We start from the raw sequence: 23,535 nt of genomic DNA on the forward strand, positions 1-23,535 counted from the left end.
CTAACTGTTTGGGGACCCTACTGGAACTATGCTAGTTGTACTAGATTTGAAATGAATAGGCCAAGAAGACTGTTCAAAGACCTGTTAGAAGTTAAGTCTTCTGAAAGTATTGTTACTTTCTGTGGCCTTTTTAGCAGAGCTCCAGTAGGAGAGTTTCCATAAGAAAGAGACTTGGCTGTTCAAAAGTTGTTAAAATGGTTGCTTTTCATTAAAACTTGCAGTAGGGTATTGTAATTAGAGTTACATAGGTTCATACTAGGCTATCTGCCCTAGGGCATTTATAAGCCTAGCCAGAGTGTGTATGGCTTCCGCCACCCCCTGGAATGATAATACTGTGCCCATTTAGGGTTTTGTTTACTGTGCCTCTGTCTAGAAGTGACACAGAGATGACCCCTGGGGTAAACCTACGATCTCTCATCCACTCATCAAGATTTCTCTTGAAGAGAGTCAGTGAGGGGCTCTGCCTAACATGGACTGGGATTCTGTTCCAGAGTGTAGGGAGCCTCTGGGTTATGAATCTGTCCCTCCAGCATGTCCTATTTATTTCTGTGTTGCGGTTCAAGTCTCTCGCTCTCGTGGCTGTGGTGGATTTGGATTTTTTTAGGTGGAGCATGTCCATTAATTCCGGATTGGACATGGCCTTGTACGTCAGGCATAGATCACCTCTGATTAGGCGGTATGCGACTGAATAGAGCTGGAGTTTCTTCAATCTGGCAGCATATGACATATGTTTGAGTCCCTTGATCCTCTTGGTGAGGTACTTCTGGGGTCTTTCCAACTGCTGCAGGTGCCGGGTAAGGTACATACCAAATGGGGCATTGTACTCAATCATGGGTCTGATAAGGGAAGAGTAAAGGGGCACAGTGACCTCCCTTGATCTAGATGTGAAAACTTTCGTGATAATAGGTGGATTTATAGCATTTACTGTCTGTTTTTTTCCTTGTCTCTGTAAAAAAAAAAAAAAAAAAAAATCTCTTGTTTTCCCACCTTACTGAACTAGAGTAGTCCAGTTTCAGAGTTGCTGATCCCTGGGCTTTGTTTTTAGTTCCTGTTACTGATCCATTGCCTTATTAGGAAGGAGGGAAGTTTCTTTGCTTACCAGTGGGAGTGGGAAGCACTGAGCAGCCTTTTTGTCCGAATTGGTGAAGTTTCAGCCAGAAACTAGTAGTCTATTGGTCGTTTTGGGCCAATTCCTAGCTCCTTTCAGCCCCTGCTATAAAACACGCTAAACACGCGTTTTCCAGCTTGTACCAACTCAGCACAGATCCTCGTGGTGGCCTGCAGAGTGATCCAAGCAGCAGAGAGCTAAAAGAGTGACTTTCTACCAGATATAAGTATTTTTGTGGCTTTCCCACTGTTATTAAGCTAGCGACTGCATTTCGCCTGTTTTACTGCTACTTTAAGTGATTTCTGCATTTTACACTGTTTATTGCACTTTAAGTTACTAATTGTTGCAAATTGTTTCTGTAGGCTACACACTAAAGTGCGCTAGCCGATTTACAGCATTTATAGCATTTACTGTCTGTTTTTTCCTTATCTCTGTAATAAAACAAAAATCTCTTGTTTTCCGCCTTACTGAACTAGAGTAGTCCAGTTTCAGAGTTGCTGATCCCTGGGCTTTGTTTTTAGTTCCTGTTACTGATCCATAGCCTTATTAGGAAGGAGGGAAGTTTCTTTGATTACCAGTGGGAGTGGGAAGCACTGAGCGGCCTTTTTGTCCGATTTGGTGAAGTTTCAGCCAGAAACTAGTAGTCCATTGGTCGTTTTGGGCCAATTCCTAGCTCCCTTCAGCCCCTGCTATAAAACACGCTAAACTGTACTGCTGATCTAACCAGCATATCCTACAACTGAAAAGTTCATCTCTACTTGATTCCCAAGTAGACTATTCTCTATCTGTAAAGCCTAGCACTTACTCCTACAGTACTTGCACCTTGATAAAGCACTCTTATTATAGATAGTACCCCACCAGCCTAAAACCCACTTCCCGGAGTCCTTTGAAAGTCTCTTTATCTACTACTTCTAGTATGTCGAGGGATCAGTTGCTAGTGTCCTCTCCAGCTCAACTGGTGAACCTGGGAATATTGAGGCAATGTTACAATTGCCTTATGTACACAGACAATCCTCTCCTTCTCCCACAAAACACAAATACATGCGAGAGATGCAACTATACGGCCAAACTGGAGGCTGAGCTCTCTCAACATAGGACTGGCAAGACCAGACAGGAGGAGAAGGTAACCACACACAATACATACCCAGTCACACATGGCACCATCACAACTTCAAATCATACACATACTCACACAAAGACATACTCGAAGGCTCTGATCAAAAATTTACCAAAACAGTAGAGGCCACCAAAGCAGACACCCAAACAACTACCACCTCACGACCCAACACATGCAACACATAGACCACACAGTCAGAGTGTCAAACAGCCACAGCCCTTAAGGCCAAACAAAATGCCAGACACACTTGTCATTGGTGATTCCATAGTCAGACACACTGACGTCCCGCTCACCAGACTGAGTAAGGAGAAGGTCACAGTAAGCTGCCTGTCGGGCGCTAGAATCCGCCACATAACGCAAGCACTCAGGTCTCTCAACAGCAGGTACAAGTACGACTCAGTCATTGTCCACGCTGGTGTCAACGACCTGAGACGCCTCCTTGGACTACATGAAAAGGGACATCGAGGAGCTCTCTGATTATGTAGCCCAGGCAGGTATGACCCTGACCTTGAGCAGTATCCTACCTTCACCTAGAATGATGCCACAATACAGTGATAAGATGATCAGCTTTAATAATTGGCTTAAATTCTGGTGTCATTCAAAGGGATCCAATGTCTGTCTGCCTGGGATGACATGCTGGACAAGCCACGCTGCTTCAAGGGACGGCTTGCACCTGTCACCCTGGGCTTCGGATATTGGCAAAGGCTCTTGCCACCCCATAGTGCCTTTTTAGGCAAGGCTCAAATTCTAAACCTACCACCCTAGAACACCAAAAGGAAAAAAACTAAGGGTAATGCTGCTCAATGCCAGAAGTCTCAATCTCAAGATGCACGCACTCGAGGCCCTTCTCAATATGGAGAACATCGATGTCTGTGCTGTGACAGAAACCTGGTTCAAGGCTCCTGAGAGCACCCCAGCACTAACAGGTTTCACCTCATATCATGCGTTCCGGCCCCAAAATCCGGACAACACCAAGAAAGGAGGGGTGTCCATATTCATAAAGGACACCCACACCTCAAGGTTGGTGGCAACGCACGATGCATCGGAGACCATCCAGGTGCAATTAACCATAGGCAAGACTGCTCTGCAATTTGTAGCATGTTACAGGCCACCCTCTCAAACTCAGGAAACTCACATGGCCTTCCTGAAAACATTGGAGGGATAAATGTATCTCCAAACACCATCATACTAGGTGACTTCAACTACCCTAATATAGACTGGGAACACTACTCAAGCCCGAACACTCTAACCCAAAGATTCCTGGAGTTCATAAACTCAAATGCCATGGAACAACTAGTCACCATCCCCACAAGAGGAGAAAACATACTTGATCTCATCATCACGAACATGGGATCAAAATGTTCAACACCGAAGTATACCCCTCACTGGTGAGATCAGATCATAAACTAATCTCGCTGGAGGTCCTCATCCCGCCCCACCTGAAACAAAAAAGACCACAGTGAAAAACTTCTCAAAACCGATTTCACACTTCTAAAAACTAGTGTGGTCTCCTTTAAGGCCCCTGAGCCAGTGGTAAACATTACTCAAACCGCTGAATCACTTACAAATGCCTTCTACCAGCACCTACAGGACTGCATGGATCAGGCAATCCCAAACAAAACTAAGACTCTCTGTACCAAAGGCAAGCGTCCAGTCTGGTGGACCCCAGCCATAAACAAGCTCTACAACAAAGGAGGAAGCTACTACAAGATAGAGCAAAATCCTTGAAAGGTAAGACACCTTTGATCATTATAAGTAAAAAACTAAGAGCTCTCATACAATCATCCAAGGCAAATTTTGAGAGAAAAATCGCCAAGGACTCTAAAGACAATCATAAGGCCTTCTTTAGCTATGTTAGAAACCTAGGAGGAAACTCCCAGATATGCTCAGAATTAGTTCAAAATGATGTGAAAATTACTGAACCTACACACATTGCTAACATACTGGCTGACAGGTTCAGTGCAAACTTCCCTCCCCAAAGGAGAGATATCTATTCCAGAGGATTGTAGCCCCCAAACATCTCCAACGCCCAGGTGAGAACTGCCCTCACTAAGGCAAAAACACAGCATCCATGGGACCGGATGGTGTCCCTGGCTGTGTGCTTCATGAACTCAACGAGGAATTAAACCCACAGTTAGGACAGCTGTTTAATCTTAGCCTCACCTCAGGATACGTACCCAAGGAGTGGCGCACGGCGACTGTGGTCCCACTTCATAAGGGCGGTGCCTCCACAGACCCTGGAAATTACCGCCCCATTAGCTTGACAAGCCTTATCTGCAAAGCCATGGAGAGGATCATTATGGAACTCATAAACAAAGACATTGGTGACCTACAGACACTTGATCCTACCCAATTCGGCTTTGTTAAGGGAAGATCCTGCCTTTTGAACCTAGTCGACTTTTGTGAAACAGTCACTAAGGCCATTGATGAGGGTAAGGCAGTTCACACAGCCTACCTTGACCTTGCAAAAGCCTTCGACACAATACCCCACTCGGGCATCATAGACAAGCTCACCAGCTTAAATGTAAACCCATATGTCATAAGATGGGTTGCAAACTGGCTAAAGCACAGAACCCACAAGGTCAGAATTGCTGGAGCCATGTCAGACTCTAAGCCAGTTACAAGTGGTGTCCCACAGGGCTTGGTCCTGGGACCCCTCTTGTTTGGCATTTATTTCTCAGAAGTACAAGCAAACATAGGAGGATTGTGGCTGACAAAGTTCGCAGATGACTGCAAGCTTGGCGTCATAATCGATACTCCAGCGGACACTAGCATCCTTCAGAAAGGCCTCACAGAAATGGATAACTGGTGCTAGAGCCATGGCCTTAAACTGAACGCCAAAAAATGTATAGTTATACCCTTTGGGAAAAACAAAGTACCCACAAATTACCACATAGGTGGTAATCCATTAATTATGGAAGAAGTAATCAGGGACCTAGGGACCCACATTGACAGTGACCTCTCATTTGACACCCACATTGCCAAGGTGGTTAGGAAGACCTTCTATATTGCCCACCTTATAGGTTCATAGGTTCATACTAGGCTATCTGCCCAAGGGCATTTATAAGCCTAGCCCACAGTTATGTGGCTTTCGCCACCCCTTTAGTTTGAATAAAAACTATGCCTATCATTTTTCTGTGCCTCTGTCAAGCAGTGACACTGAAGTAATCCCTGGGGTATATCTGCGATCTCCCATCCATTGGTCAAGATTCCTCTTGAACAAGGCCAGCGAGGTGCTCTGCCTCACATGTACCGGGATTTTGTTCCACAGCATAGGGAGTCTCTGGGTGATGAATCTGTCCCTCCAGCACGTTCTATTTATAACCGTGTCAAGGTTTAAGTCTCCGCCCTTGTGGTTCTGAGGGATCTAGATTTTTGAGGTGAAGCATATTCATCAAATCTGGGTTTGACATGGCCTTATATGTCAGGCACAGGTCACCTCTGAGCAAGCGGTATGAGACTGAATAGAGCTGGAGTTCTTTCAGTCGGGCAGCATAAGACATATTTTTGAGACCCTTTATCCTTTTGGTGAGGAACTTTTGGGGCCTTTCAAGCTGCATCAGGTGTCTGGTCAGATCCATTCGAACGGGGCATTGTATTCAATCATAGGTCTAATGAGTGATGAGTACAGGGCGACGATGAGCTCCCTTGATCTAGATGAGAATCCCTTCATCATCAGGTGGCCCATATAGAAGGTTTTCCTAACTACTTTAGCAACATGAGTGTCAAGCGAAGGCTACTGTCAACTTGGGTCCCCAGATCCCTGATGACTTTTTCTGTGCTCAGTGGATTGCCACCAACATGGTAGCTAGGGTAACCTTGTTTTTCCCGAAGGGTATGACTATGCATTTTTTGGCATTTAACTTCAGGCCATGGCTCTGGCAACAGTTATCCGTTTCTGTGAGGCCCTTCTGGAGGATATCTGTGTCAGATGTGTTTTCGACTATGGCGCCCAGTTTGCAGTCATCTGCAAACTTTGTCAGCCATAACCCTCCTGTGTTTGCTTGTACTTCAGAAAAGTAGATGCCGAACAAGAGTGGACCCAGGACTGAGCCCTGTGGGACACCACTTGTGACAGGCTTTGAGTCTGACATGGCTCCAGCAACTCTGACCCTGTGGGTTCTGTCACTTAGCCAGTTTGCAACCCATCTTGTGATGTATGGGTTTACATTCAAGCTGATGAGTTTTTCGATGATACCTGAGTGGGGTATTGTGTTGAAGGCCTTTGCCAGGTCGAGGTAGGCTGTATGGACTGCCTTTCCCTCATCAATGGCCTTGGTGACTGTCTCGAAAAAGTCAACCAAGTTTAAGAGGCAGGATCTGCCTTTGACAAAGCCAAACTGGGTTGGATCTAAAGTCTGCAAGTTCCCTATGTCTTTATTTATGAGTTCCATTATGATCCTCTCCATGGCTTTGCAGACCAGGCTCGTCAAGCTTATGGGGCGGTAATTTCCAGGGTCCGTAGAAGCACCTCCTTTGTGGAGTGAAACGACTGTTGCTGTACGCCATTCTTTGGGTACATATCCTGTAGTAAGGCTAAGATTAAACAGCAGGCTTATGTGCGAGTTTAGTTCCTCTTGGAGTTCATGTAGCACGCAACCTGGGACACCGTCTGGTCTCATTGATGCTGTGTTTTTAGCTTTGGAGAGGGCGGCTCTCACCTGGACATCTGTGATGTCAGGGAGGCTACATTCAGCTGGGATAGATATTTCTCCTTTTGGGGGGGATTTGCACTGAACCTGTCTGCCAGTATGTTGGCAATATCTGTGGGTTCAGTGTATTTTTTGTCATTTTGAACTAACTCTGAACATATCTGGGAGTTTCTACCCAGGTTTCTAACATAACTAAAGAAGGCCTTGTGATTATCTTTAGTGTCTTTTGTGATTTTTCTCTCAAAGTTGGCCTTGGATGATTTTATGAGTGATCTTAGTTTTTTGCTAGTACTGATCAGAGATGCATTCCCTTTTTGGGATTTTTGTTCTGTTCTGTAGTAGCTTCCTCCTCCTGTTGTAGAGTTTGTTTATGGCTGGGGTCCACCAGACAGGACACCTGCCTTTGGGGGAAAGGGTCTTGGGTTTGTATGGGATTGCATGATCCATGCATTCTTGAAGGTGTCCGTAGAAGGCGTTTATAAAGGATTCAGCGGTGTGCTATGAGATATTTTACTTTGTATTTATGTAAGATATGCTATCTAGAGCTTCCTCCTACTTTTTGGATGGATAGCTTGCTTTTTTATCCATGGGTTATGATTTTCAGAAAGAGCAAAAGAAATCGGAGGACATGTTAAAATGTCATTATATGAGGGATGCCCCAAACAATTTAAAAAAAAAAATCAGTTTCTTAGCCCAAAGGAGTGTAGTCTAAGGATTGGGTAGTGGCAAGGAGTAAGTGATATCAAGACTCCATTACTTTGTATTTGGTATGATTTATTCCTGTCATTCATTCATTAGCACAGTCACTAAATGATCACAAGACTTTGTTACATTGTATTTCACATGATTCATTCTTATCATTCATTAGCACACTCCCTAAATGATCACAAGACTTTGTTACATTGTACTTCGTATGATTCATTCCTGTCATTCATTCATTAGCACAGTCCCTAAATGATCACAAGACTCCGTTACATTGTATTTCGTCTGATACAGTCCTGTCATTTATTCATTAGCACAGTCACTAAATGATCACAAGACTTTGTTACATTGTACTTCGTATGATTCATTCCTGTCATTCATTCATTAGCACAGTCCCTAAATGATCACAAGACTCCGTTACATTGTATTTTGTATGAGTCATTCCTGTCATTCATTAGCACACTGCCTAAATGATCACACGAGTCTGTTACATTGTATTCCATTTGATTCATTCCTGTCATTCATTCATTAGCACACTCCCTAAATGATCACAAGACTCTTGTTACATTGTACTATGTGTGATTCATTCCTGTCATTCATTCATTAGCACAGTCCCTAAATGATCACAAGACTCCGTTACATTGTATTTCGTATGATTCACTGCTGTCATTCATTCATTAGCACACTTCCTCTGACTCCATCTTGTATTAACAGTTCTCATACTAGCTTTATGTTGCATTGTCCTGATGTGCTGCCTTGTTGGAATGGAAAATAAATCCATTGTGGATGTTGAAGAGAGTGAATTAAGTATAGTATTCAGTTGCAAGGGCTTAGATTGAAGGTGTGTGTTGCAGCATTGAATAATGTCCCTGATAGTACATTTACTGTGGTGCTCACAATCAAATAGTGGTGTTTTGATTGTTTATTTTGTCCTTAAAGAAGTGTCTTCTACACAGTAGAGAGTTGATTATCTGAACTAATTGTGACCTAAGGTAGTTCAGGTAATCAAACTGTTCAGATAATCAAACATACAACTGAACCGAACAAAAAACTTCTAAAAATGTATGAACCAAGAATGACAAAACTGCCAAATTCAGAACATTTCATCAATAAAAGTCTACTCACACTTCTGTCATTACAATCCATCAATATCAGTCAATGCACAATCTCCACAGAAGTAAAAGTCATCTGAATTATTCCAAATTAAAGAGATCTGTAAGCAAGGACTGCAGCATCCACCCCCTTTAAAATACAGCACAGTACAGTATCAGCAGTCCGTCTACATACTGTGGGAGTAGAACCCACACTGTTCTGCATCAAAAGCAAGTATACTACCTGCTGTGCTACTAACAATGCTTTTAAATACTTTAGCACGATAGTGATATCACTTGCTAAACAACAGCTGCACACTGTAAACAGATTTGCATTGGAACTTCTCTTCCTCTGAAGCTCTCCGCTCCTTGTAAAATGTACTTGACATTCATTTTCGTATAAAATGCACTTGACACCCAACCATATCTCTCAACTTTGTAGCACAAGAAATCTGGAAGAAGCCAACATTTATGCGGGGTAGGGTGGGGGACAAAGGCGCAAAACCAGGGACATATTTTAAATATTGCTTGTAGACAATTCTCAAAAGTTGCTAGAATAAAACATTTTCTCTTACCACGCATTTCCTGAAAGATATTAGGACTGAAACTTAAATGGCTATCATTATTTAGTGAACCAAAGCCTCTGAATGGTCACAAGCCTTTTTTTTCACAATGCAGTGTTTGTTAAAAAATAGGATCTCTACCAATCGCCAAAACAGCCTTATGAAAAGCAGTTTCTCAGGACTTAGTCTTGTCACCATTACTTTTCTACAGGTAAGTCAGAAAAAGCTCCCCCCTGACATTCTAAACCTGCCCCTCCTCATTGGAACACACCTGGTGGCAGGGCTACAGAATTCAGGTACTTGTTTCTTGTACCCAAGGTACAGGGCTTGACCCTGAGTAAAGTAACACTAACTGCCAGTTATACCTAACTGGGGCATTTTATGGACACACACGCACACACATATACATACATATATATATATATATATATATATATATATATATATATATATATATTTTTTTTTTTCACACACACACACACACACACACACACACACACACACACACACACACACACACACACACACACTTGTTGCAAATGTTAATTCTGTGAAGCTGGCAGCAACTAAAATTCCTTTCTGTGCAGCAATGAACATTAATTCCCTTCCAAGAAGCATTAACTAATGTTAAATTCCCTTCCATGAATGTTACAGTCTGCGCGGTAGGAAAGACACACAACATACGTACAGATGCAGCTGATAAAAAGGCTGTACGGATAATTGACATTTTGGATGATTGCCATTCGGATAATCGACCCTCTACTGTATATACCACCAGGAGCTAATAGAGCTACTGTGTACACTGTTACACAGGACCATTACACAGGGAACTACATGGCATTTCTGTCATGCTGTATAAAATGAGACAGATTTTGCTTAGGGCCAGTTACTCCAAACGAATGAATGCATTTCCCTCATTGCAGTGTAAATGGAAAGTCTGTTGCTTTAGTGTGCTTGCCTGATATCTTCGACAAACAATAGTGTCTTGTAAGGAGGAGTCTTCCATTGCATGCTCTGGAGTCTGTTAATATGCCCCTGTCATGTTAACATTTTCCCAGGGGTTATAGTTAACAGAAAGGCAATAATAAAATCAGTTATGTACTATTACTCTAAATGCCCTGTATGATTGTACTTTTTGCAGTCCTTTTTGTATTGATAAACATTTAGGTCTTTGCATGTTTTTTCCAGGAAGATTTGTTTACTGGTAGTTCAGTGCAAGATATAATGTTTTAAATGCTGTTTTGCATTTTCTCTTCATGCTACAGTTTTCCTACCATGGGCCTGACCCTGTGCATAAGCTTTCAACATTGGTTGTGGACGATGGTATCCAGCCGCCAGTGGAACTCAGCTGCAAGGACAGGAATATTATGGCAGCAACATTCATTTGCTTCCTGCACAAAAATATTGGTCAGTATGCAGCAGTTGTTGGATCCATATTGTGGTTTTGTCTTTTGTGCATGTAAGAACTTGAGAGGTGATTATAATTTTAGTTGATTTTTCATCTGAAAGCAATGCTTATCCCACTTGAACTACCTTGATGGCTTACTGCAGCCTGTTAGGTCATAGGTTAATAGGTTGTTGTGTCTTTCGGCTTTTCCCAGTTAGGGGTCGCCACAGCGGAACTCCAGTCTGCTAATGATTGGCAGTAGATTTTTAAGTGCCGAGTTGCCAGCCCTGACGCACAACCTTCAACGAAGGTACGCCCATTCATGCATGTCTCCAGACAGAAGACGCTCTAGCTGAGAATCGAACGGGACAATGTCTTACTGTGAGGCAACAGCGCTACTGCAGCACCACCACCGCAGTAGTCATAGGTTAATAGGTATACTAGGCTAATTACCACTGGGGCATTTTTAAGCCTAGCTATGCTTCATAAGTCTCTGACAAGTTCTGGTGTCCTTGGTAAGTTTAAGCAGGGGTTTGGAAGATAAAACATTTACAGGCTAACTGTGTTTATTACAGACAAAGGTGCCAATCCAGAGATGAATTTCCTGTTCCTCATCTAATTATCCAATTTACACTTCAGTTGGGTTAGGAATAAACTCTGCTTCACATGGAGCCTATTCCAGTGAGGGAGTGGTCTCTGGGATACATACCTGTTTCTCCAGCAGGTCTTGTTTATATCACAGGCAAGGTTTAAGTGTTTAGAACATGTAGGTCTGGTGCTGTTTGTTTGTCATTGTAAAGCATTTAATGAAATGTACAGGTTGCACCAGAGAAAACACTGGTGTTGGAAAAGATCAAAGACAGAAGAAGAAGGGAAAGACAGAGTTTGTGTCTTCCTAGAGATATCTGTCAGTAGGACAAAATCACAGTTGGAGCCATAGCAGGATCTCATTTCAGTGTATGTTGTGTGGACACAGCATGCAACCTTATCAAATTCTCATGATTGAAAACCTCCTGACTTACTCAACCCCCCCCCCCACTGCCTCCATTGTTCTCAAGGCAGTGGACCTAATGACCAATATAGTCAATCTGGTACCCTGCATATGAGGCACTATATGACAGTGTTGCAGTGGACCCTCAGGGTAGAGTAGGCTTAATGGTACTTTTCCTTTAATGGGGCAACACCTTTTTTTCTGCTGCTGTTAATGTTCTTTTCCTTGTTAACGGAAAAGTGCCAAATAAACCGTGTGTTATGCCACAGTACAAATCTTGGAATGGAGGAGGACTAGTCCTGTTTTGGGACTACTAACTGAAGGACTTTTTAAATTTTTATTAGTACCATTAACCTTACTGAGAAGTACCTTTGGTGAACTTATCATACAGCCACCGACGATGTTTAAAACCGTCGGAAACGTAATCTGAGCAGCACTCATCTAACCCAGCAAGTGATTATAGTGCAAAACATTTTCAGAACTTTATCAGGGCAGCAGAATGCTAGTTTGACACATACATGTTGTGAACCGGTATAATTTTGGCAAGAAGCTATAAAGAAACCCTTGGGACTCAATAGTGTGACACCAGAGGCCGAGAATCAGATAAGAGCTATTTCTCCAAAAGACACTCGCGAGTATGGCAGGTGCAGACGGCCAAAAAACTGAATCATGGCGTCCAACAAAAACAGCCAGCACAAAGTGTTAGAAGCACACAGTCATTTATTATTCCAAAATAGTGGCTCCACCATCATACCGGTTTTGGCATTACTGCCTTCTTCAGTGAACAAATCATATTTTGTAGATAACACAGAATTAAATGAATTAAATAATTCTACTTCCTATTACATCATGTCCCTTAGGGACCAAAAAAAAATCCACTTATAATTGATCATTTAGACCAGGAGAAAAAAGTCCCCCTAACCTGATTATCCACTTCTTTTCTTTATAATTTAAAATGAAATGCCAACCAAGCTTATTGCTTCTGTCCCCCTGAATTTTGTCAATAACCATAAAGTGAAACTTAGCAGAATTGTGAACAGTACAGTGTCTATAAAGAGCATTAGTCAATCGCTTAATCCTCATATCAGTAAAATGTTCAGAAATGCGTATACGTAAGAGAGGAGTCTGGCCTATGTAAAAGACTGAGCAGGTACAGCAAGCCAAATAAATAACCCAGTCTGTTCCGCAATTGGCAAAGAATCTTATATCATAAACCTGACTCGTATTTTTACTAGAAAATTGTTTCGACTTCAACATAAACCTACAAAATGAACAATGGCCACAAGGAAAAGAACCCAGTAATTTGTCTCCTGTAATTGTTAATTAATGACCAGAGAGACCCCTTGTACTGTCATGTTTAAAATATGAAAAATACGAACCCAAAGTCCTACCCCTTCGAAAGGAGAATTGGCACCTGGAATTAAGGACTCGGTTCAGTTCCTCATTGGCCAAAGGTATGTTTCAGTTCTTGGCCACCACATCTCTAACCATATTAATATTACTCCCATAACTTGTAACAAACCTGATAGTATCTCGGTCAACATTATATGTTTTATCTTTATACTCCAACAACAGTTGTCTATTCTGCTTAGAGGCCCAGTTACTGGCAGACAACATCATTCTGTTTGTAACCCCTGACTAAGAATCTATGAGTCAGGTCCTGCTGATAATAATCAAAATCTTCCTGTGTGGAACATATTATTTTAATATGAATAAATTGGGATTTGGGTATATTCTTAATGATGTGGTATGGGTGTAGGATGGAGGCATACAGTAGGTTATTATACTGGGGGTACTTCCTGAAGACCTACATTCTCAAAGTGTCATCAGGATTCCTTGTGATGATAATAGCTAGAAAATGTATTCGTTAGTATCACAATTCAGCTTGAACTCAATCCCCCACTTATTGTCATTTAGGTACTGAACAAATTTCAGTAAGTAATGTCTATCTGCCCGCCCGCCACACCATCCAACAGTCATCCAAAAACCTCCTCCAAATATCAATCTCATTCAAGTAGATGTTATGGGTATCATTATAAATTAGATGTTCCTCCAAATACCCCATGAATATGTCCGCATATATATTTATTTATTTATTTTATCATAGTGAGGCATATAGAGGCAAATGATGCATTCATTGCCATACCCTGTGTCTGCCAGTAACACTCCCCTTGAAAATAGAATGCATTTTTGGTTAGGACGTGTTCGGCCATGCAGATCAATAAAGTGTTGAAACCCGATTGGTACAAATTAGCCTTCTCCAACCAATATTCTAGTGCCTGTAGGCCTGCCCAATGGGGAATGTTGATGTAAAAGGGCCTTCACATCCAAAGTACAAAGAAGCCAAGTCGGTTCCAATTGTGTGTCAGATATGATTTTTAAAAATTTAGTATCTTGTAACCTAGCTCTTATCAAGTTCAACAAGGGTTTCAAATATTGTGTCAAAAATACGGACAAGGGTTCCATCAAGGTACCTATTCCTGAAACTATCGGCCTACCAGGGTGTTTATCCAAACTTTTGTGTATCTTGGGCAGTAAATAAAGATACTGTTTCTGGGGAATACTGACCATTACATGTTGCATAATGGACTCCCTAATGATCCCCTCTTCGACTGCCAATTTGAGAAACAGGCCAATATCTTTCTTAAAATGACTGGTGGGGTCAGTAGGCATATGCATATAATGCTGAGGGTTGGACAATTGTCTGTTTCCCCCGGCCAGATAGTAATCCGAATTCATTGTCACCACTGCCACACCCTTATCCGCTGGCAAGATAACGATATTAGTATTATTTTTTAATTCCGTCAAGGCTTGTTGTTCAGAGTCTGAGTTATGAACAAGCATTTTACATCAACACATTTTGAAATGTACATCATTGAGCACTGCTGGTTGAAAAATAGATACGTTCGTTCATCTGTGGCATGAAATCAGATTTCAAAAATCTGAAATCAGTAGATCTTTCAGAGTGTTCCCTAGAACCAAAAAATAACCTTTTGAACACCTGCCATCTTGAAGTTGTTATTCTGGCTTGTGGAATATTCTGACATGCTGAGACTTGTTGACGTAGAAGTATTGTTGACAAAGACGTACGATCGCCTCTTAATGAATGAGTGGGTCTATTTGCTTGATATATGTTTGGCTAAGATTCCCCTTCCCGCGGATCCCTCTCAACTCTCCAGGTTTTCGCAGAATGTCCAAATTTGTCTGATATTCTTCCTCTTTTCTTCATAAAATGTGTGGTTTTCTGGCACATCACTGAGAATGAAAGTCACTAAATTTGTGACTAAGCTTGAACCGAATCAAAGTCTGAAGGCATCTTCCTGCACAATAGTGAGAACAGCAGCAGATCTTTAACAAGCCAGCGCTCGTCTTTCTGAGTAGTCTCCTCACTTTGGATCAAAAAACATACAGTCAGCCTCGCTAATTCACTTTGTGTTATAAAACCGCTGTACAAATCAGAGGATGATGGGAGAACAAAGGCAAAAGCGAAACCACAACAGCACTGTAAAATAACCAGTACTGACCTTCCAGAAAATGAATAGCACTCCAACAAGGAAAAGAACATTAACAGCAGCCGAAAAAAGATGTTGCCCCATTAACGGAAAAGTACTGCCTTAACTAGATGGCAACATGATCAAGTCAGTCCTGTTACCCTCACCATTTGCTACAGTTACAACAGATGTATCTACTTTGGGATTGGGGAGGGGATTGTGCAGGGCAGACAGTCCAAAGGCCAGGTCACAACAAGAGGCCAGTCTTCACATCCATGTCCTGAAGAAGAGGACAGCCATCCTTGCATTACACACATTCTAGGACTTCCTTAACAAGTCTGTTATACCATCTATCCAAATGGACCATATGGCAGTGGTTTGGTATATCAACAGGCAAGGTGACACCAAAGCTTACCCATTTGTCAGGGGACCATGACAGTGTAGGAATGGGCAATGTCCTCACGACATTATTATCAGCAGTGTGCATCCCTGGTCATATCAACTGTTTAGCAAACCGGCTCAACAGGTACACTTGATGCCAGGTGACTGATTCCTCATCCCAGAAATGGCACAGATATTACTCCATTGAGGGGGGGGGAGCTGAGCTACAACCTGTTTTCATCCCCAACCTTTCCTCACAAAAAGCCATATTACACAGAGTAACAGTCATTCTCATAGCTCTGTTCTGCCCTTGACATCTAAGATTCCCCAACTTTGGCCTCACTGCAGAGGGGATCCTCTGTTTATGGATCCCCTTCCATATCTTGTATCCTACCTGTCCAACAGGCCGTACCCAAACATCTGGTAGATTCAGAAGACCATATGGTTTCTCCAATTCCCCGATGACCAGGGACCCCCTCATACTGACCTAAGGTAGTCTATATCCTTATTGATCCCAGAAACTCTTTACCTATAAACTATATTAAGGAAAATGGAAGGCATTTTTTCATAGGCCATCCCTCAAGGCTTGGGCCCTTTTTCAGCTCCCATTCCACCGTCTTACTTTTTTTTCATTTCTTTTTTTAATATGGGTTATAGTTTCACCAGTATTAAAAGTACATTTGGTAGCTATTTCAAATTTCTACCAAGATTTCAACTTTCAATCACCAGCTTCACAGAAGGCATTTAAAGTATTCTTGAAAGGAACCTTATTTTGCTCTCTGGTCAAGAACCCAGTCCCCCCTTGGGAGCTTAATCTGGTATTGGAAAAGCTGGCCAACTCTCTGTTTTAACTAGCTAATTTAGCTGATCTTGTATCCCTTTCCTGTTGATTCTGTGTTTTGTGGTGAATACTTTAATTTAGCACTTAAAACCCTTTTCTGCAGATCCCCTTACCTTCTTTCACAAAGGTAATCTTTCTGTGGACCAACCCCTCATCCTTGTCTCTGGTAGTCTTGGAAATAAATATTAGCCAAACTATTCACCTTCAAGTGCTGTTTTTTAATTGTTCCAGTAGATGGAAATACCTCTTTCATTGCCTTGATATACAGCGGTGATCAAGATTTTGCTTACATTGAATTGAAACAGTTTGGAAGACATGATCGGCTATTTGTTTCCTTTACTTTCGTGAGAGTGGGGGCAAAAAGTATACTAGGTCACTCTGTCTAGATGGCTGACATTACATTTCATTTGTTTGCACCTCCTCTGTCAAAGCCTTTCCTTTCTAATCAGAAGCATGCTGTAGAAGATCAGAGGCAACAACATCTGCTTTGTACAGAAAAGTTTCTCTGAATATTTGTGCTGCACAAACATGGGTTTCACTGCACACCTTTACAAAGTGGACACGGTATCTAGGTCAAGGTCTTCCTTTGGGGCCACTATTCTCCATGGTACACTGTCATGATGCCACTCAAGGTGTTTAGCTGTGGAGTCTCTTACATTTGAAGTGGGCAGACTGGATAAACTAAGAGACCATAGTGATGTAATTACCATAATGTTAGATCACGTTTATTTATGTCCTCCCACTTCAACAAAGCTGCCCTGGAAATTGTTGACTTTTTGCTCCTGGCAGGCCTTGCAGACCTCCTATAGCCTGTACAAATTTAGCTTTTGACATAGCATGCTTTCCTGTAGTATAGACAGTAGTAGTTTAGGCTAGGAAGCTTGAATTATAAGATGGAGCTCTGTTCGCCAATTGATGCCTGGCAATGACTAATGCCACACTTGAAATGGATAAATGTGCATGATTAATATCTAATGTTATGATAAGTACAGAACTGTTGTTTCATAAACAGATACTGTCAGTGTCTGGACCAGTTTGCTGCTTTTTGTTTCAATAAAACAAATTCCCTGAAATTCATTAACACCTACACTAATTGTAACTGTTCTGAGTGAACAGACAACGCAAGCATAACTCACACCTTCTTTCTTCTAATTTTAGTTTTCCTACTGATTTTCTTGCAGCTTTAAATACTGAGAACAATTAATAAAGGTTATCACAAAGTGTAGACTACATGTACAGTTAGTATAATCTTTCTGAGTGACTAGAAATCACAACAACTGTGGTAGGAATGTTCTTGAATACAGATCATGTACACTTATTGTAGGTGCTGTTGAATCTGGCCCATTGTATTAGCCTAACAGCAAATTCAGCAGTTTACTATTTAAAATGTTTGCAGACAAGGTATTTGGGAAGCTGATACATGGGCTGAAGTCTATACGTTTACTAAACATTACAGGTTGGGAGCACATTCAAGGAGTAGGGCAAATTTTCACACACACACACACACACACACACACACACACACACACACACACACACACACACACACACACCTTAGAGCATCACATGACTTGCCCACTTCTAAGAATAACAAGTACTGCTTTGGGGTCCTACTCGTTTATTATGATTTACTGTTACAACAGCTCTCCCCAAAGAAGTAGTTTGGTAAGCTACTTATCATAAAACAGTAGCTTGGAGGACAGGTCAGTGTTAAAGGAAAAACTGCCCTTTCTCCATCCCCTTTAAAGGAATTGTATGTACTTACATAAAACAATAGATTGGAGGACAGGTCAGTGTTACAGGAAAAGCTGTCCTTTCTCCATCCCCTTTAAAGGAATTGTGTGTACTTACATAAAACAATAGATTGGATGACAGGTCAGTGTTACAGGAAAAGCTGTCCTTTCTCCATCCCCTTTAAAGGAATTGTGTGTACTTACATAAAACAATAGATTGGATGACAGGTCAGTGTTACAGGAAAATCTGTCCTTTCTCCATCCCCTTTAAAGGAATTGTGTGTGCTTACATAAAACAATAGATTGGAGGACAGGTCAGTGTTATAGGAAAAGCTGTCCTTTCTCCATCCCCTTTAAAGGAATTGTGTGTACTTAAATAAAACAATAGATTGGAGGACAGGTCAGTGTTACAGGAAAAGCTGCCCTTTCTTCATCCCCTTTAAAGGAATTGTGTGTACTTAAATAAAACAGTAGATAGGAGGACAGGTCAGTGTTACAGGAAAAGCTGCCCTTTCTCCATCCCCTTTAAAGGAATTGTGTGTACTTACATGAAACTATAGATTGGAGGACAGGTCAGTGTTACAGGAAAAGCTGTCCTTTCTATATCCCCTTTAAAGGAATTGTGTGTACTTACATAAAACAATAGATTGGAGGACAGTTCAGTGTTACAGGAAAAGCTGTCCTTTCTCCATCCCCTTTAAAGGAATTGTGTGTACTTGCATAAAACAATAGATTGGAGGATAGGTCAGTGTTACAGGAAAAGCTGCCCTTTCTCCATGGACAGGTCAGTGTTACAGGAAAAGCTGTCCTTTCTCCATCCCCTTTAAATGAATTGTGTGTACTTACATAAAACAATAGATTGGAGGACAGGTCAGTGTTACAGGAAAAGCTGTCCTTTCTCCATCCTCTTTAAAGGAATTGTGTGTACTTACATAAAACAATAGATTGGATGACAGGTCAGTTTTACAGGAAAAGCTGTCCTTTCACCATCTCCTTTAAAGGAATTGTATGTACTTACATAAAACAGTAGATTGGAGGATAGGTCAGTGTTACAGGAAAAGCTGTCCTTTCTCGATCCTCTTTAAAGGAATTGTGTGTACTTACATAAAACAATAGATTGGAGGGCAGGTCAGTGTTAGAGGAAAAGCTGTCCTTTCTCCATCCCCTTTAAAGGAATTGTGTGTACTTACATAAAACAATAGATTGGATGACAGGTCAGTGTTACAGGAAAAGCTGTCCTTTCTCCATCCCCTTTAAAGGAATTGTGTGTACATACGTAAAACAATAGATTGGATGACAGGTCAGTGTTACAGGAAAAGCTGCCCTTTCTCAATGGACAGGTCAGTGTTACAGGAAAAGCTGTCGTTTCTCCATCTCCTTTAAAGGAATTGTGTGTACTTACATAAAACAGTAGATTGGAAGACAGGTCAGTGTTACAGGAAAAGCTGTCCTTTCTCCATCCCCTTTAAAGGAATTGTGTGTACTTACATAAAACAATAGATTGGAGGATAGGTCAGTGTTACAGGAAAAGCTGTCCTTTTTCGATCCTCTTTAAAGGAATTGTGTGTACATGCATAAAACAATAGATTGGATGACAGGTCAGTGTTACAGGAAAAGCTGTCCTTTCTCCATCCCCTTTAAAGGAATTGTGTGTACTTACATAAAACAATAGATTGGATGACAGGTCAGTGTTACAGGAAAATCTGTCCTTTCTCCATCCCCTTTAAAGGAATTGTGTGTACTTACATAAAACAATAGATTGGAGGACAGGTCAGTGTTACAGGAAAAGCTGTCCTTTCTCCATTCCCTTTAAAGGAATTGTGTGTACTTACATAAAACCGTAGATTGGAGGACAGTTCAGTGTTAAAGGAAAAGCTGTCCTTTCTCCATCCCCTTTAAAGGAATTGTGTGTACTTATATAAAACAATAGATTGGAGGACAGGTCAGTATTACAGGAAAAGCTGCCCTTTCTCCATCCCCTTTAAAGGAATTGTGTGTACTTGCATAAAACAATAGATTGGAGGACAGGTCAGTGTTACAGGAAAAGCTGTCCTTTCTCCATTCTCTTTAAAGGAATTGTGTGTACTTACATAAAACAATAGATTGGATGACAGGTCAGTGTTACAGGAAAATCTGTCCTTTCTCCATCCCCTTTAAAGGAATTGTGTGTACTTACATAAAACAATAGATTGGAGGACAGGTCAGTGTTACAGGAAAAGCTGTCCTTTCTCCATTCCCTTTAAAGGAATTGTGTGTACTTACATAAAACCGTAGATTGGAGGACAGTTCAGTGTTAAAGGAAAAGCTGTCCTTTCTCCATCCCCTTTAAAGGAATTGTGTGTACTTATATAAAACAATAGATTGGAGGACAGGTCAGTATTACAGGAAAAGCTGCCCTTTCTCCATCCCCTTTAAAGGAATTGTGTGTACTTACATAAAACAATAGATTGGAGGACAGGTCAGTGTTACAGGAAAAGCTGCCTTTCTCCATGGACAGGTCAGTGTTACAGGAAAAGCTGTCCTTTCTCCATCCCCTTTAAAGGAATTGTGTGTACTTACATAAAACAATAGATTGGATGACAGGTCAGTGTTACAGGAAAAGCTGTCCTTTCTCCATCCCCTTTAAAGGAATTGTGTGTACTTACATAAAACAATAGATTGGATGACAGGTCAGTGTTACAGGAAAAGCTGTCCTTTCTCCATCCCCTTTAAAGGAATTGTGTGTACTTACATAAAACAGTAGATTAGAGGACAGGTCAGTGTTACAGGAAAAGCTGTCCTTTCTCCATCCCCTTTAAAGGAATTGTGTGTACTTACATAAAACAGTAGATTAGAGGACAGGTCAGTGTTACAGGAAAAGCTGTCCTTTCTCCATCCCCTTTAAAGGAACTGCGTGTACTTACATAAAACAATAGATTGGAAGACAGTTCAGTGTTACAGGAAAAGCTGTCCTTTCTCCATCCCCTTTAAAGGAATTGTGTGTACTTACATAAAACAATAGATTGGAGGACAGGTCATTGTTACAGGAAAAGCTGTCCTTTCTCCATCCCCTTTAAAGGAATTGTGTGTACTTACATAAAACAATAGATTTCAAGGATAGGTCAGTGTTACAGGAAAAGATGTCCTTTCTCCATCCCCTTTAAAGAATTGTGTGTACTTACACAAAACAATAGATTGGAGGATAGGTCAGTGTTACAGGAAAAGCTGTCCTTTTTCGATCCTCTTTAAAGGAATTGTGTGTACTTACTGGATGACAGGTCAGTGTTACAGGAAAAGCTGTCCTTTCTCCATCCCCTTTAAAGGAATTGTGTGTACTTACATAAAACAATAGATTGGAGGACAGGTCAGTGTTACAGGAAAAGCTGTCCTTTCTCCATCCCCCTTAAAGGAATTGTGTGTACTTAGATAAAACACTAGATTGGATGTCAGGTCAGTGTTACAGGAAAAGCTTTCCTTTCTCCATCCCCTTTAAATGAATTGTGTGTACTTGCATAAAACAGTAGATTGGAGGACAGGTCAGTGTTACAGGAAAAGCTGTCCTTTCTCCATCCCCTTTAAAGGAATTGTGTGTACTTACATAAAACAATAGATTGGAGGACAGGTCAGTGTTACAGGAAAAGCTGCCCTTTCTCCATGGACAGGTCAGTGTTACAGGAAAAGCTGTCCTTTCTCCATCCCCTTTAAATGAATTGTGTGTACTTACATAAAACAATAGATTGGAGAACAGGTCAGTGTTACAGGAAAAGCTGTCCTTTCTCCATACCCATTAAAGGAATTTTGTGTACTTACATAAAACAATAGATTGGAGGACAGGTCAGTGTTACAGGAAAAGCTGCCCTTTCTCCATCCCCTTTAAAGGAATTGTGTGTACATACATAAAACAATAGATTGGAGGACAGGTCAGTGTTACAGGAAAAGCTGTCCTTTCTCCATCCCCTTTAAAGGAATTGTGTGTACATACATAAAACAATAGATTGGAGGACAGGTCAGTGTTACAGGAAAAGCTGTCCTTTCTCCATCCCCTTTAAAGGAATTGTGTGTACTTACATAAAACAGTAGATTGGAGGATAGGTCAGTGTTACAGGAAAAGCTGTCCTTTCTCCATGGACAGGTCAGTGTTACAGGAAAAGCTGTCCTTTCTCCATCCCCTTTAAAGGAATTGTGTGTACTTACATAAAACAATAGATTGGAGGATAGGTCAGTGTTACAGGAAAAGCTGTCCTTTCTCCATCCCCTTTAAAGGAATTGTGTGTACTTACATAAAACAATAGATTGGAGGACAGGTCAGTGTTACAGGAAAAGCTGCCCTTTCTCCATGGACAGGTCAGTGTTACAGGAAAAGCTGTCCTTTCTCCATCCCCTTTAAAGGAATTGTGTGTACTTACATAAAACAGTAGATTGGAGGACAGGTCAGTGTTACAGGAAAAGCTGCCCTTTCTCCATCCCCTTTAAAGGAATTGTGTGTACTTACATAAAACAATAGATTGGAGGACAGGTCAGTGTTACAGGAAAAGCTGTCCTTTCTCCATCCCCTTTAAAGGAATTGTGTGTACTTACATAAAACAATAGATTGGAGGACAGGTCAGTGTTACAGGAAAAGCTGTCCTTTCTCCATCCCCTTTAAAGGAATTGTGTGTACTTACATAAAACAATAGATTGGAGGACAGGTCAGTGTTACAGGAAAAGCTGTCCTTTCTCCATCCCCTTTAAAAGACTTACATTGAAGCTCATTGCCTAGTTTGCAAGTGTTTTTTCAGTTTTACTTGTTTGCATTCGGCCTGTTGATTTCTAATGACTTGTCAGCTAATATTTGTTTATCATGACCTCAGTCTTAGTTGACAGAACAAAAGAGAGTATAGAAATGCCTTGCTTGCCTTTCACCTCTAACTTCTGAGGCCGAAGACCATCATTGGCCTTCACAGGGAAAAATATGATGGGTGATGAATATATAGCCAAATAAAAAAGGAGCATAGGTTATGCAAGCCGAAAAGTTCTGACTTAAGACGTGCTGTTATGGTAAATGCTGTGTACACCTTATCGTTCATTTACCGTACCATTTAATCTGTAACGATCCTTTCCTTGGCTGTTCCAAAATGCTCTTCTGTCTCTTGTCTGTCGATGGCCGCTCCATCCAGCCATAACCGTTGGAGCTCCCTGTTAGCTGCAGCAAGACAAGTACATGCTTGCATGTTAATTGACAGTGTAGTTCACAAATTTGCATTGATTTGTCTTGACCTAATTGAAGTGTACGCATTTACTGCTTGAGAGAGAACTGACGGGCTCATAGGGTGGGCAGTGCTGTCGCAGTGTGGGGTGTGATGCAGTGGTGTATACCAGGGTAGACTGCATGCCTCCCCAAATGTGAGAGCTTCAGTGAAAAAAATGTTGAATTAGAGAAAAGTCCCCTTATAGGTCAGTTGATACTATGAGAACACATCTGTTATTTACTGGAGGAAATAATCTTTTAAGTTTTGTAGG

General features: G+C 41.3%; 1 protein-coding gene across 2 annotated transcripts in view; it reads left to right on the top strand.

Annotated features, from left to right (window-relative positions):
* Positions 1 to 23,535, top strand: part of AREL1 (apoptosis resistant E3 ubiquitin protein ligase 1) — a 1,112,453-nt gene that overhangs the window by 657,931 nt on the left and 430,987 nt on the right. For both annotated transcript variants that reach the window (XM_044074621.1, XM_044074622.1), the window contains one exon: positions 10,499 to 10,640. In XM_044074621.1, the coding sequence (XP_043930556.1) occupies positions 10,499 to 10,640 (142 nt within the window). The remainder of the gene's footprint in view (positions 1 to 10,498; positions 10,641 to 23,535) is intronic.

Source organism: Protopterus annectens, chromosome 6.part0 (genome assembly GCF_019279795.1).
Source record: "Protopterus annectens isolate FY-2018-M chromosome 6.part0, PAN1.0, whole genome shotgun sequence".
NCBI classification, from domain to species: Eukaryota; Metazoa; Chordata; order Ceratodontiformes; family Protopteridae; genus Protopterus; species Protopterus annectens.